Consider the following 15,352-nt stretch of genomic DNA (forward strand, 5'->3'; position numbering starts at 1 on the left):
TAAAAACAAGGAGAAATAAAGGTATTTATCTTGGTTGCACCTATCTGATGCTTCTTTAGGGGGGAGAAGGCTTTTGACACATTCCCAGGTTTAAGAAATCTCGCAAATCCAGGGATGTGGCAATTGACTTGCGCTGCGTTGCCTCAGTCCAAGTCTACAAGGCCATGGAAAGCCACGCAGGGATATCCGAGGACCGGCCCCTTGTATCAGTGGAAGTTCAGATAGAGTGAAAGGGGAGGAGACTACAAAATAGAACGCCCATGGCACGCCCCTTTATCATAGTGTGAGGCAACACAGCGACTTGCGCTGCTTTGCCTCAGTCCAAGTCTACAAGGCCATGGAAAGCCACGCAGGGATATCCGAGGACCGGCCCCTTGTATCAGTGGAAGTTCAGAAAGAGTGAAAGGGGTGGAGACTAGAGAATAGAACACCCATGGCATGCCTCCTTATCACAGGGCGAGGCAACGCAGCGACTTGTGCTGCGTGGCCTCAGTCCAAGTCTACAAGGCCATGGAAAGCCACGCAGGGATATCCGAGGACCGGCCCCTTGTATCAGTGGAAGTTCAGATAGAGTGAAAGGGGAGGAGACTACAAAATAGAACGCCCATGGCACGCCCCTTTATCATAGTGTGAGGCAACACAGCGACTTGCGCTGCTTTGCCTCAGTCCAAGTCTACAAGGCCATGGAAAGCCACGCAGGGATATGCGAGGACCGGCCCCTTGTATCAGTGGAAGTTCATATAGAGTGAAAGGGGAGGAGACTACAAAATAGAACGCCCATGGCACGCCCCTTTATCATAGTGTGAGGCAACACAGCGACTTGCGCTGCTTTGCCTCAGTCCAAGTCTACAAGGCCATGGAAAGCCACGCAGGGATATCCGAGGACCGGCCCCTTGTATCAGTGGAAGTTCAGAGGGAGTGAGAGGGGTAGAGAGGAGACGGTAGAGAAGTGAAAAGAGGAAGAAGTGAACTTCACAGGAGGGATGGGGCACGGGGAGAGATGAAAAGAGGCCACAGTGGTATACTGATTGAGGAAGGTGCAGAGACAGATTAAAGGAGACAGGGATATACAGGAAGAGTGTGGTGTGAAGTTTAGAAACGGAGTGGGAGCGAGAAAGATAAGACGAGGGAGAGAGAGGGAGTCCATGAAAGCTGAAAAGAGTGGCCGGAGGCATGCTGTGAGGGGGCATTGGGAGTTTTAGAGAGAGAAGAGTGCAAGAGGCAGAAAGTGCTGTTAGTTTTACCCTGGTAGGCACAGAAGGTGCAGAAAGAAATCATTTGATCTGGGCTACCAGGTGTTTAAATGGACCTTTATAGAATATTTTAACTTTGACCTTTAGCCTCCCCTAGGCCAGCTCTCTGCAGCAGTTACAAACACTTCTGACAGATAAACAGCTGAGGTGGTAAGATACACACACACACATCGGAGGCTTGATGTCTGGCAGTAGGAAATCACAACTTACAGGCTACGCCTCAAACAGCAGACGGCACATATCTTACCTGCTCAGCCTCGGACAGAAGACTATGCCTGTGTTACAGGCTCAGCATCAGACAGCATCATATCCAGGCACATCTTACACACATATGTTACAGAATAAGGCCCCAGACAGCATGACACACATATCTTACAGGCTCAGCCTCAGACAGAAGGATACACCTGTGTTACAGGCTCAACATCAGACAGCAGCATACCCACGCACATATTACACACACACCTTACAGAATAAGGCATCAGGCAGAAGGATGCACATATCTTGCAGGCTCGGCCTCAGACAGAAGGATACACCTGTGTCACAACATCAGACAGCAGATTACCCACGCACATCTTACACACACATTTTACAGACTAGGTCTCAGACATCTGGACAGACATATATTACAGGCTCAGCCTTGGACATAAGGATATGCCTGTGTTACAGGCTTAGCTTCAGACAGAAGCATACCCACGCACATCTTACACACACACCTTACAGAATAATGCCTCAGACAGCAGGATGCACATATCTTACAGGCTCAGCCTCGGGTAGAAGGATATGCCTGTGTTATACGCTCAGCCTCATATAGCGATACAGAAGGGGATGATGGACAGAGCGTTTGAGCAATCAAACACTCACCCCCAGTAAACTGATCTGGGTTTAATCAATCACTATTCTTTAGCTCACTCAGCCACCCCAGTTCAGACATGGCCATATGCAAATCAGTCTGACCATGTGCCTCATGGGAACAGTCCAGCCCGAATTGCCAAGCCATGTCTTCCCAGGACCGGAAACAAGCATCCTGGGACCGGTTTTCAAACTCATCAGCCAGGTTATCTTGAATCCAGTGGCCAAGTGAGCAAGGGACTCACGTCTGATCATACCCTGCCAACTTAGGGCAAACAAAGCGATACAAAAGGGGATGATGGACGGAGCGTTTGAGCAATCAAACACTCACCCCCAGTCAACTGATCTGGGTTTAATCCATCATCATTCTTTAGCTCACTCAGCCACCCCAGTTCAGACATGGCCGTGCCCCGTTGTCCCCTCTCCACCCTCAGTCCCACACGGAGCCCATCACTCACCGGGCTCTCCACGGGTGCTGCTCCTCCTCGCGGGGGCACAGACTGGCAGGGCTCTCTTGCTGCAGGCTTGCTTCTGCACATGTCTTCCGTACTCCACCCGGGCCCCCTCCTGGGACCCGGGATTTCTACCTAAGTTTCGCGGGGCTCTCCTCGCCCGCGGAAGCCACGCCTGGACTCCAGCAGCACTCGGGGCTCTCCTCTACCTTTGGAGGGCCCCCACCACGGAGCATAGTTTCCGTTGACTTCCGGGCTGTTTCTTCTCCTTCCGGGCTGCCACGGGCAGCGCAGCGGCCCTCAGTTAATTCCTGGGCTTTCGCAGTGAAGTGCGGCAGTAACTCGGGGTAGGCTCCCGCTAATTTAAATAAGCACCAATACGGGGTAGGCTCCCGTTAATCAGCGCAAAAGCCACGGGGTGGGCACCCGCTGGTTTTCACTAAGCAGGCAGTCTCAAAGCTTGGGGTAGGCACCCCGTGAGAAACAAAGTGTAGATGCGGGATGGGCACCCACTATGGTTAAATCAGCCAAAGAAAAGCAGCACAAATACGAGGTAGACTCCCGCCCTCTTGGTGGAATGGGGGGTAGGCTCCCGCTATTCCTAATTAGGCACAAGAGCGCAATAATGCGGGGTGGGCTCCCGTGGTTTCCATATGGAAAGAAATACTGCTACAACGCGGGGGAATCGAAATGCAGCGTCCACCAGGCGCTAGGAAGCACCAAAAGCTTCAGTGGTGATTGGGTAGCGCTCCCCCTCTGGTAATTAAGAAAATAGTGCTCCCAAGGCACTAGTCAGAATGCAGCTAGGATTGCAGCATTCACAAGCAGAGCACAGTCAATTTAAATATAGCACTCTCGTAGCACAGCGCTGCAGGTGTCAGCTCCTCACCTCCTGGGCAGTAAGGTACAGCACTCTTCTTTTCCAAGTGCTAGCCAGCAGGCAGGGCACAGTTGTAGTGCTCACGAGGGGCTAGGTAGGAGAGCGTCAGGCCCTACTGGACAAGATCAGCGATCAGTGTGCACTCATCAGTACAGGGCTGCAGTTCTTAAGAACAGTTATCCCCCATAAAGTGGCACTCCTCCTAGGTCAGTAGTCTTCACTCCAGTAAGGGGGTTCTCACTACCCCTGTGGACAGCAAAGGGGGAACAGATGGGTACAGGGGCCAGCACACAGGCCCTGGTGGAGGTGCCTCCGCCTGAGCACATGGAGGCACAGCCCCCTTATTTATTTGCCCCTCACTTCACCTACCAGACAGAGCCAGAAGCTTCTAGAAGCGCCAGGGGAAACTGGCCCTAACTGTCTAGGGGGAGGTGTCCAGCACCCTGTCTGCCAGGTTTCCCTCCAAAAGCTGGGGTTGCTGGGCAACAAACAACTAGACTGGTAACCCACCTTAGTCAAGCAGCACAAACACACAGCCATGGCATCTATTTTAAAAGTAGCATTTATTCACCACAGCACAAATAAATCTGTGCACACCATTGCGCAGCAGGTATTTTCTTCCGCATGGTCAAAGGCTAGGGGGAAAAGCAACATTTTTGGGGGGAAAAGGGCCGCGTCCAACACCAGCAATTCATTCAATGCCCCAAAAATGCGATAGATTCCATTGTGTGTCCAGTCTACTTCACCTTTTCACTCACAAGCACTGTCTGCCTCATGCACAGCGAGCACGTGCTATTAGCTTCCACCCCATCTTCTCAGCCCCCAAAGCTATTCCCCCCTTGGTCTACCACACTTTTACTAAGGTCCAGCATATTAGCCTAGATGTTAAAGGGTCCTGAAGATAAATAACTCCATATCATTTAAGCATCAATAGGCATTTCTTTCTACACAACCATTTCACTTCTAGAACCATTTTTAGGGCTCACCTAGGCAGGTGTTGCGCTGTAGACAATTCCATGCTTTGGATTTGAATTGGTGTGTGTCATATAAAATCAGGTCCTGCAAATGGCTGATGGTGGGTGCATGCCCCACCTTTTCTGACACTGCGAGCAGGGGAGGGGCGCAAGAGCGGCTGGTACCTCCTCCCAATCCAGAAACAAACCTGATAATTTATTTACTGTTTCCCCCAGCAGAAATGGCAGCTCTAATTATTCCTTTAAATAAAAAAAAAGATTGTGAGGCCATCATCTACGGGTCACATGGGTCCCGCTGCGACCCTCTGGTGTCACTAACTGAACACAAGCATTGGCAATGTCAATCAGTCCTGCCATTTGGATCCTATATGTATTTAGCTATGCAGCACATTAGCCTGGGTGCTGAATACCTTTCGCACTAGAATTTAGGGTAAGTGAGTATCGATAAGGAAGGCGCTTTTTGAGAATAACAGATTTTTTGGGGGGGTTCTTGGGTACTCCTTGGACTCTGCCCATGCCTGTCAGTGTACTTTAAAACAAGCATTTGCAATGCAATACGACTCTCGAGCAGCCCTGCCTGCCGATCACATAATCTCCCCGTGCCTGAATGTGGCCTTATTTATGCGATTTTATATAGCGCGGACTTTACCCGAAGGTGTCAGTGCGCTTCACAATAGGAACAGTAATGATACATGAGGAGAAAAATTACAAGGGAACAAATTACAAAAGCAAACGTTAAGTTACATGAATCAAAAGTGACAATAGTGAGCAACTAAAATACATGAGGTAGCAATCAGTACATTACAGAAGAAAGTGATATGTGTGCAGGTTAAAAAAGTGTACACAGTACAAGTAGAGGTATAATACTGCAATAAATGGCAGACACTCCAGCACAAGAACAAACGTTACGTAGGCAATGGTGGCACTTGTGCAAGTATCTAAAGCAAACAAAAAGTGAGAGGTAGCATACAGTGTGTTACAAGAGAAAAGTGACGTGTGCAAGTTACAAAAGGGTACCATACCCAGGTACAAGGATAATACTGCAGTAAATGGTAAACACTCAAACTTCCAGAACACACTGGGAAGGCACTTCCATTGTCATGGAGAATAGAATTTTCAATAATGGGAGGTCTTCCTTCAGATGATAGAGAGGGCGTGAATTAGATTTGGAGGTGTCTTTGGAGGAGGAGAACTTTGAGGTCCATATGGAAGGCCTGGGAGGAGGAGGTGGTCCGGAGCTGAGGCGGAAGTGAGTTCCAGATTCTCACTGCTTTGCCTGAAAAGGATTGGGCCATGGATCTTTCCTTCTTGAAAGTGGGAGGTTTAAGAAGTAGATTTTCCGCATTACGTGATGGTCTAGAGCCTCCAGACAGTTTCAGTTTATTCGACAGGTAGAGAGGAGAGGAGGCGTGCAAGGTTTAGTGGGTAATACAGGCAGTCTTGTAGATAGCTCTAGCCTCGATTGGAAGCCAGCGAAGGGTGGATAACAATGGTGTGATGTGCCTGCTGATCACATAATTTCCCCATGCCTGAATGTTCCCTTGTGTATCGTAACCAGTGCTCATGTAAAGCGCTCCAATACCTTCAGGTAGAGTTTTTGCTGTAGAAATCTGCATAACAAAAATACTGTGCCAGCCTGCCTCAAGCAGTCTGTTGTAATCTGTACCTATACTTTATATATTGTACTATCTCATAGTTGGTATCTCCCCTCCTTTTTCTGTTCCATGGTTCCTCCCCTCCTTAGAATGTTGAGAGTGAAGCTCGCCTTAGAATGTTGGTGAACTTCCGTTGCTGCTGGCGCTCGAGGATATGTTGAAGAAACAGCTCTACCTCATATCCTGTCTTTGCTTGGCGATGATTGGCTGCACGGGGCGGCTCCAGATCCTTTTCTCTCCTTCTTCGGTACCGGCTCAAGAGCCGGTTTCATCTTTCTCGAGTGAATCCACGTCCTGCAAATCTGCTGTGGGAGCGCCTGTTCGTACCATCGTGGCTTTGGCGCTGTATAATATGGTAGGATCACTCCATTAAATGAGCGGAAGCACTGGTTATGTAGCTGTGTTTTGCTCGGTAGCAACGCCGCCAACAGGCGCCATCTGGATCGGCTGTTCCTGTCAGCTCTGCTTTGAGGACGTCTCCCCCTGTTTCGCTTCTGCGAGTAATCCTGTCAGCTCTGCTTTGCTTCTGCGAGTCACTCCTGGACGTTTATCACTCTCTGGGTTGTGCCTCGAGGCTCCGCAACCGTCCCACTGACGGACACACGCAGGGCAGTGGCGGCGGGCAGTGGGAGTAAATAAAGGGTGGTGACGTGGGGAGGGGGAGGGTAAGGGTGGAGGTTAGTAATGTATGGATTACGGAGTTTTACAGGTAAGTAAATATTTAAATAAATAAAACGAATTTCGTTGCGCAAACTGCATCGCATTTTGGGTTGCAGTGTACTCAACGAAATTTGTTTTATTTACTTAACTGTTTACTTACCTGTAAAACTCTGTAATCCATACATTACTACCCCCACCCTGCACCTCCCCCTTCCCACGTCACCGCCCTGCATTTACTCCCACTGCCTGCATTGCAATTGCATGTGATGTTAATGGCATCAACCGCAGGTAGTACTTTGTGGCAGGGCTGAGGTGCGTTGGCCGAGGGGGAGATCATACAGACAGGCGAAAGTAGTCTTGCAGCATATGCGCGTGCGTAGTGAAATACGCATGCGCAGATTGTTCGGGGAAGATCATCCAGATGGGAAGATCATAACTACAGTACACCGGCCGTGGCTGACGCAGGGGTAAGGCCGTCAATCACCTGCGCGGACCGTCAGCTACGGTTGACCCTACTAGCCATTCAGAGGACGCGGGGGCTCTTTCGAGTCATACTGGCAGCATTTGTGACCACAAATCCTGTCAGATAACTCTGTTAGGAGGGCGAGGGGCACTTGCAAGTCTAGCCTGCCCCCCCCCGGCGAGTCACAGGGGGGGTTGTTTGCGTCCGCTCTCATTTATATCCCAGCCGTTCTGTCAGGAAAGGCGAAGGGGCCTTTCCAAGGTCTGTTCGCGCCCAGCCTTTTCTCACAGCAAACGAGTGTTCCTCTCCTGCAGTTCAGCACAATTACCGTAATTACAGAGGTACAAGAGCCTTTCCATATGCGCTGCTCCACAGGGTGCTCTGCTCAGCTCTTCACAATCCTTAACACTATATCCAGTCCAGTGGCGGCTGGTGAGTCTTGAAAGTGTGTGTGTGTCCTGTGTGCAGGCGCCTGTCTCCCTGCCCCTCTCTTCTTGGGTGGGGGGTGCAGGGGAAAGGTCAGCCAGCGGCTTAACCTTCTAAAGTGGGTCTGCCCCAGAGAGAGTAAAAGCACAACATGCCCCTAGCTTGTACAGTATTATTTTATAAGACGCTGCTTTCAGGAGCACGTTGTGGCAAATTGGCAATAAACCTGTTCCGCTGCACCATTTGTGAGGGCCCTGAAGAGAAAAAGAAGACATTCTCCAAGACGAGCAGTTGGGGCTGAATGCAGCAGGCAAACAACAATAATTATGACGAAAGGGCTCAAATTAAGAACCTGATGTGAAAGTTCATGAATTCACACCTATGAAGGGTAGGATCTCAATTACCAAATGACTTATAGTACATGCGTATCATTGTGTACTATTTACACAGTCAGCTCCTCATGTAGCAAGTATTTGATTGAATAGTCCTATCTGTGGATGATGACACGTTACCCTTTGTGGCTAAATGTGGATCTTTAGCAACCTTCATATACGACAGTACACCCAGATCTGTTTGTGGCAATACAAAGACTGTCCTCACTTGAACTGTATGGAGCCCTTAATCTTGGCATCTTCATACCACAATTTCCCTTAGTTGTTAACGCCGATGCAGACCAGCATTTCAACGTAAAAAAAATAATCTCATTTCAACATTCTGTACGTCGAGACAATCCTAGTCGACAATTTATTATAACAAAGTTGAAACTTGAAAGCTTTTGCACTGCAGTGCAAATGTGCAGTTCAGAGCTTCCCCCAGTGAAGTGCACAACAACATAACGTCAATGACACCAAAAACAAGCAGATCATTGTACATTCATACCCACCACATACCTCCTTCCAACTTGAGAGTGGACCTAGTTCTCCTAGTGTCCTCCTGTAGTCAGGCACTGTAAGTTGAGCATTCCCACTACTTAGCAGCAGCCACATGGCTGCACCCTGGTTCCTTGCAAGTTGCAACCAAGCACACCAATAGCACATGGGTCGGAGTGCACCCTTCCATAGACAGGACCCGTGCTGCTTCTTCTCACCCTGAGCCTGCCTTGCAGCACACAGTGACTGAACTCACACATGACCAAGTGCGGGAGGAGGCCCTTTCTGCGTGCAGGATAAAGAAGGAAGGATGACACTCGATCAGAGTAAAAGTGAAACCAGCTCTTCCACTCTACTGCGGCAGGCAGCAGAAGTATGATCTATTAGCATTATTACTAACATAGCACTGTATGCAGCCACAAGAAAAATAGGTGTTATCAATACCCAACAGTACTCCTTTCATTACCCTGAGTCAGCCTTGCCACGTTTGAACGTTTGCCCGGTCGCTAGACCCTCTCAACAATCAGCGCTTTATAAAAATGATATTCATGACTAGAGACGGAACTGCGGACACTAGAGCAGGGGTAGGTGATGTGTCCCACTCGTGAGCAGCGGGTGGGAGCAGTCACGGCCGGCATTACGGGCAGGTGGAAATCGGGTCATCGTGCAGCGGAGCGGATGGGGGAGGCCGGAGGGGTTTAAGGGAAAAAAAAGATGAAATGAAAGTAAAACTTACCTTCCTGCTTTCGATTAAGTCCCGAGACTCCCGCTGTCCTTCGTTTTGAATTCCCGCAGACAGTGCTCATCATCAGAAAGGCAGGCTGCAGGCCCTCCCCTCCACCGCGGCGTTGATTGGTGAGGCCGCTGCCCCACCTGCGTCATTTTCTCTCTGTACGCTGCAGCTTACAGAGGGAACAGGGAGAGTGGGCGGAGTTGCTGGATGGAAGGGGGAGTGGCATGCCCACTGTTGTTAATACTGTCTGTTTGGGCAGCCTCAGGCTGCCCAAACAGTCAGTAGGAACAACAGTGGACAAGCCACTCCCCCTGCCCTCGAGCAACTCCGCCCACCCTCAACCAGGAGCTTCTGCTTTCTCGCCGTGCGAGAAGGCAGAAACAAAAGGTAGTTAACTACCATTTGTTTCTGCCTTCTCACACGGGGATAAAGCATGAGGGTGGCGCCCAAATGCCCCTATGGAGGAGCCGCCACTGATCCAGTCTGCTTTGCTGAAATTTGATTGGGAGCGCCTGCCTTAGTTATTTTGTTTCCTGTTGGAATTTCATTCAGAAGGAAAGCATTTCCTTTCAGCAAAATAATCTTGAGTCAGGCCCTTCATAGGAAAATTGGTATCAGTCAAGTGTAACTGTGTGTACAATCTCATCTACAGAGTACTTTACCTTCACATTACGACCAAATGCTGAACTCATATTGTTTTGCCTGCCAGCATATTACATCACTGACAGGCACAGCTCAATCTCTTTAAGAAAACCACTCTTGTTTGTCAGTTTACACAGAAGACATTAACAAATTGTTGAACACAAATTGGTTTGCCTGCGAACCTTTTACATCGCTGACAGGACAGCTTAATCTTTTTGAGGAAACAGTTCTTGCTTGTCAGTTTACAAAGTAGGAAAATTTCATTCTATAACCCTGTCATGTCTTCGCTGACAAGCACAGCTCACATTTTCCAGTGCTCCTAACCTTTTACCAAGGCACAAAGTATTACCATTTAACTCTCAAATTGTCTATTGTATATTATTTTTACTTTATTGTCTACAATATTAGTGTTAACAACTTTATTGTATTTCCTCCCTTCTACCTTCACTTTCCCCTTTCATTCGCTTCTTCTATCGCTTCCTCCTCTTTGTCTTTTCTCCTCCTTCACCCATATGGCATCATTTGCAATGTCTCAACCTCCCCCGTTTTTGAATGAAGAAGGGTAACCACCTATTCCTTGGAAGAGATGGGTGAATCTTTTTGAATCCTATCTTATTGCACTTGGGGGAAACGGATTCTCTTCCGTTCGCAAGCACCATATTCTGTTACATAATTTGGGTAAACAGGCAAGAGAAATCTATGATGATCTCCTTGACATGGTAATTGAGGGTGAAAGCGGTAGTGAAGAGGCACATGCAGATCCTCAACATGATATCTATCAAAATATGCTAAAAAATTTGGAAAGCCAATTTGGAGAGAAAATAAATGTGGTTCTTGAACGCCACAAATTTGTTTCAAGATCACAATGGAAGAATAAAAAAGGGGTAAATTACATTGCAGTGTTAAGAGGACTAGCTTTTACATGCGAGTTTGGTACATTAACAGAATCTCTGATCAGGGATAAGTTAGTTAGGTGTACTTGTGACAAAAAGATTCAAGAGAGATTACTAGCTGATGCCCCTGAATTAAAACAAGCAATTGATATTGCTAAAAGTATTGAGCATACTGCATTTTGTATGAGTGACATGAAAGATACTGTGGAGGTCAAACAAATTAATGATAAGGATGTACTTAAGGTGACAACTAAGGATGTGAGGAACAAGTTGTCTCCTAATGACCAGGAGAAACAAAATACTGTAGTTGCTAAATTTAAATGCTTTTGTTGTGGTAACGCCAATCATTTAGCTAATAATGTAAATTGTCCAGCTAGAAATGTTATATGCAGGAAATGGAACAAATGTGGTCACTTTTCCAAAGCATGTAATAATCCAAGAAGGAATGTCACTCACATGGTTCACAGTGAAACAGTACCAGAACCAAATGAAGATATTGTATTTCAAGTAGCAGACCCTAAAGAATTATCTCACAGCAACTACCCTAAATGTGAAATTCTCCTTGACGATGTTCCTTATGTAATGTTTGCAGACTCATGTTCCCCCTATACGCTTATAAATGAAGATACATTCATGACCAACTCAGGAAGCACGGATTATGAGTTGTTACCCCCTGATGTCAATCCAGGTGGTAATAACCATGATCCAATACCCTTAGTGGGCATGCTTGTCATGCAGATCAATTTCAAAGATAGGGTTACGGTGGGGAAAGTATACATTACGAAAACATGGGTCAAATTTACTAGGGTTGAAAGGCTAGAAAGATCTGGGAATAAAATTGGATCCTAATGCGCCAGAACCTGCGTATTTGGTAGAGAGATCCAGTGTAGGAAAAGAAGTGTGTGAAAAATTTCCAGAGGTATCTTCAGAAAGATTGGGCTTACTGAAAGGGTTCTCACATAAAATCAAATTGAAGTAACAACACAAACCTATTGTCCACAAAGCTAGATGAGTCCCTTTACTCATAAGAGTCCCCTTAAGAGAGAATTGGAGAGATTAGAAACCTGCGGGCTAATTGAAAGAATAGAAATCTCGGAGTAGTTGGCTCCCATAGTGGTAGCATTTAAGGAAGGAAGGAGGGAAGGGCATCCGCCTATGTGTGGATCTTAGAGACCTTAACTCAACCATTTGGGTGGACAGACACTCCCTTCCTAACATTAACGAGATGCTTAGTGTGATAAAAGGTGCCAAGTATTTCAGTGTTCTTGACCTTTCCACAGCATACCATCAAGTTGATCTAAACCACTAACATCCTTCATCACACCCTTTGGAGCCTACCAATTTAACTGAATGCCGTTCGGCCTTGCTTCTGCCGCTGCAGTGTTCTAACGTATAATGCAGCACATTTTGAAAGGGTTGGATAAAGTGCTGTGTTTCCAGGATGACATTCTGATATATGGGGAATCAACAACGGAACACAACAAGATACTCAGAGAAGTTCTAAGTAAACTAAGCAAGGCAGGATTCACCACTCACAGAGATAAATGCAAAATAGGGGTGAAATCTGTAGTATATCTGGGCTACACCATATCTGGGGAAGGAATCAGACCTAAAACCAGCCTAGTAGACTCAGTTAAGCTAGCTCCAGCTCCCACTAACAAGGACGAACTCAGATCCTATTTGAGTCTAGTAGAGTACATGTTCAAGTTTGTAGAAAACTTTGCAGGACATGTGCACTCCCTAAGAGAGTTATTAAAGAAGGAGTCCCCCTTTAATTGGAATGAACAATGTCATAATGATTTTACTTTCATCAAACAAGCCATAATAAAAGCTCCCACAGTAGGAATGTTCGATCCCACTGCCAAGACCACTTTAACAACGGATGCAGAACCTTGAGAGAGCCTGAACGTAACTATTCCACAATTGAGAAGGAGGCCCTTGCCTGCTATTGGGCGATAAACCATTTCAAATTCTTCTTGTGGGGAATTCCCTTTATTCTTCACACAGACCACAAACCATTACTTCCCATGTTTTCCACAAAAAGCATGGAAAGAGCCACCCATGTATCACAAAATGGGTTTTAGGCTTACAAGGATTCAATTATACTAATTGTTATGTTTCAAGTGACAAGAACTTAATTGCGGATTGTTTATCAAGAATTCCCATTGCCAATGTGGATCCACAAATTAGTCCACCAGATGAAACCATTCTGATGATTGACATTCCTGCCATTAACAAAGAAGAATGGGAAAAGGGACTACAAGAGGACTCAGTACTAAAAGAGTTAAAAAACATAATCTGCAAGGGTTGGCCTAGTAACATTAAATATCTTCCTGAGGATCTCAAGCCCTACTGGTTGGAGAGAGATGAATTATCTATAATTGGGGATCATATCTAAGGAGGCAACAGAATTGTCCCGCCGACCAACATGCTAGAACGCATCATAGATATAGCACATGCGGGACATCCGGGAAGAAGTATGACCAAAAGCAAAATTAGATCAAGTTATTGGTTCCCCAACATGGACTACATGAGGAACAGAAAGTAAAGGATTGCTTAGCCTGTGGTTCGTGTGACTAATCCAAAGTCACTCGCAAAGCACCCCTCATTCCTGTGTCAGTCCCTTCCAAACCCTGGGACAAATTAGGCTTAGACATTATTGGTCCAATAAACTTACTAAATGTGTCTAAAATATTCATGTTTCTACTCATTGGTTAACATTCGCATTGGATCTCTACAAAGTTGGTTCCCTCCATCACCACTACATACCTAATTGAATTTTTGAAAGATAAGGAATACCCGGTACCTTGGTCACCCACAACGGGGTTCAGTTTAAGTCAGACAAAATGAAAATGTTCTTATTCAATTTAGTCATCTCACATGTGAAAACTCCTTTGTATTGTGCAAAGGCCAATGGACTGGTGAAAAGGGCTAATAGAACGATAAAGAACACTATTCAGTTGGCTATTACATCACAAGAACCCATTGTGGAAGCTTTGAGACGGATACTGTGGTCAAACCATACAGCTCCTAACGCCATCTCAGGGGTTTCACCATTTGTGTCTCTTAAGGGAAGGAATCCTGGTTCCAAACTCACTCCAAATTGGCTAAATGGTGGAAGCCCCGTCTGGGTAGATAGGGAATCTGTTGGAGAGAAAGTGGGCCATCATCAAGATAACTACAAGGCTAACTACGACAGGGAGTTGGGAACCACCAGGAAGGATTTGGATGTTGGCTAATGGGTAGTTGTCAAAAGACCCCAGATCGGTCAATGAAAAGTATCTTAATTTTCCAAACTTCTAAGAATCCAGCGTGTAAACAACAATACTGTAGTTTTGAGAAGACGGTAGCGGTTGAAGCATGGAAAATATTGCTCGCTGCCCCAACGTGTGTATTCCAAGGCCTAACAGGGAATACGGTCAGAATGACTCTCTTTCCAATATGCAACAGCCTAAGGAGGTCAGGACACGTCAACCCCTACAATGGCAAGAGGACTATGAAATGTGACTCATTTTCTTCCCTATTCAAAGGAAGGTGTGTTGTAATCTGTACCTATATTTTATATATTGCACTATCTCATTATTGTACTATTGCATAGTTGGTATCTCCCATACCTACCACCCCTCCTTTTCCTGTTCCATGGTTCCTCCCCTCCTTAGAATGTTGAGAGTGAAGCTCACCTTAGAATGTTGGTGAACTTCAGTTGCCAGCTGGTGCTCGAGGATCTGGTGAATAAACAGCTCTACTTCATATCTTGGCTTTGCTGTTCTTATCCAACACAATCGTCCCGAGCAGCCCCGCGTGCCGATCACATAATCTCCCTGTGCCTGAATGTACCCTTGTGCAAAGTAACCAGAGCTCATGTAAAGCACTCCAATACCTTCAGGTAGAGTTTGAGCTATAGAAATCTGCATAAAAAAAATACTGTGCCAGCCCGAATTAAGTGCTCCTCCTGAGCATGCCTGCCTGCTGCGTCACCTGACCTCAGAGAGGGGCACTGGCTGCATGTCTGCTGCTGTAGATGAGGATCACGCGCTGTAGGAAGGTGGCTACCTGACTATGGTTACCCCAGATTTTTTTGCCTTGTGTTTAGCTGGTTTTCGACTTAGTTGGCCTGGTTCCCTGCTAATCAGGGCCCCAGGCTATCTGCTCTCTCTGTAAAATGGATTCCATGTACCCTAAGTGCATAACTAGATTGGCTTGGGTCACCTTATCAGCCCCTGTACAGAGCACTATTGGTGCCCAGGGCATAGGTGCATCCAAGGCCTACCAGGGGCTGCAGCATATCTTTTGCCACCCCTGGCTGGCTATCTAAAATTGACACAACTGGCTGATCACTCAGCTGGGGCAAGGTGGTGTAATCACCCCTTGCTTAGATATAGTATGCCTATATCTAAACCTATCTGGACACATATAAACCTGTGAGCCACTCCTATGGCAGGCCTTAACAATCCTGAAGGCAGAGTGCGTGGTTTAATGTGAGATGGTGCTCTAGCATGGGCTGAGCCTGTCTGCAGCTGTCGGGACCAATTCCCTTAGCTGTTCCGCGATAATGCCAAACCATATACTATTAAGTGCATTATAATCCTCGCGGTTATATGTC

At 46.8% G+C, this 15,352-nt stretch overlaps 1 protein-coding gene across 1 annotated transcript in view; it reads right to left on the reverse strand.

Annotated features, from left to right (window-relative positions):
- The window catches only part of LOC147725257 (vomeronasal type-2 receptor 26-like), a 206,459-nt gene that overhangs the window by 57,954 nt on the left and 133,153 nt on the right, over nucleotides 1-15,352 (reverse strand). The window contains exon 5 of the mRNA XM_086918224.1: nucleotides 14,430-14,657. Within this exon, the coding sequence (XP_086774350.1) occupies nucleotides 14,430-14,657 (228 nt within the window). The remainder of the gene's footprint in view (nucleotides 1-14,429; nucleotides 14,658-15,352) is intronic.

This window comes from Lissotriton vulgaris, chromosome 4_1, assembly GCF_964263255.1.
Source record: "Lissotriton vulgaris chromosome 4_1, aLisVul1.2, whole genome shotgun sequence".
NCBI classification, from domain to species: Eukaryota; Metazoa; Chordata; class Amphibia; order Caudata; family Salamandridae; genus Lissotriton; species Lissotriton vulgaris.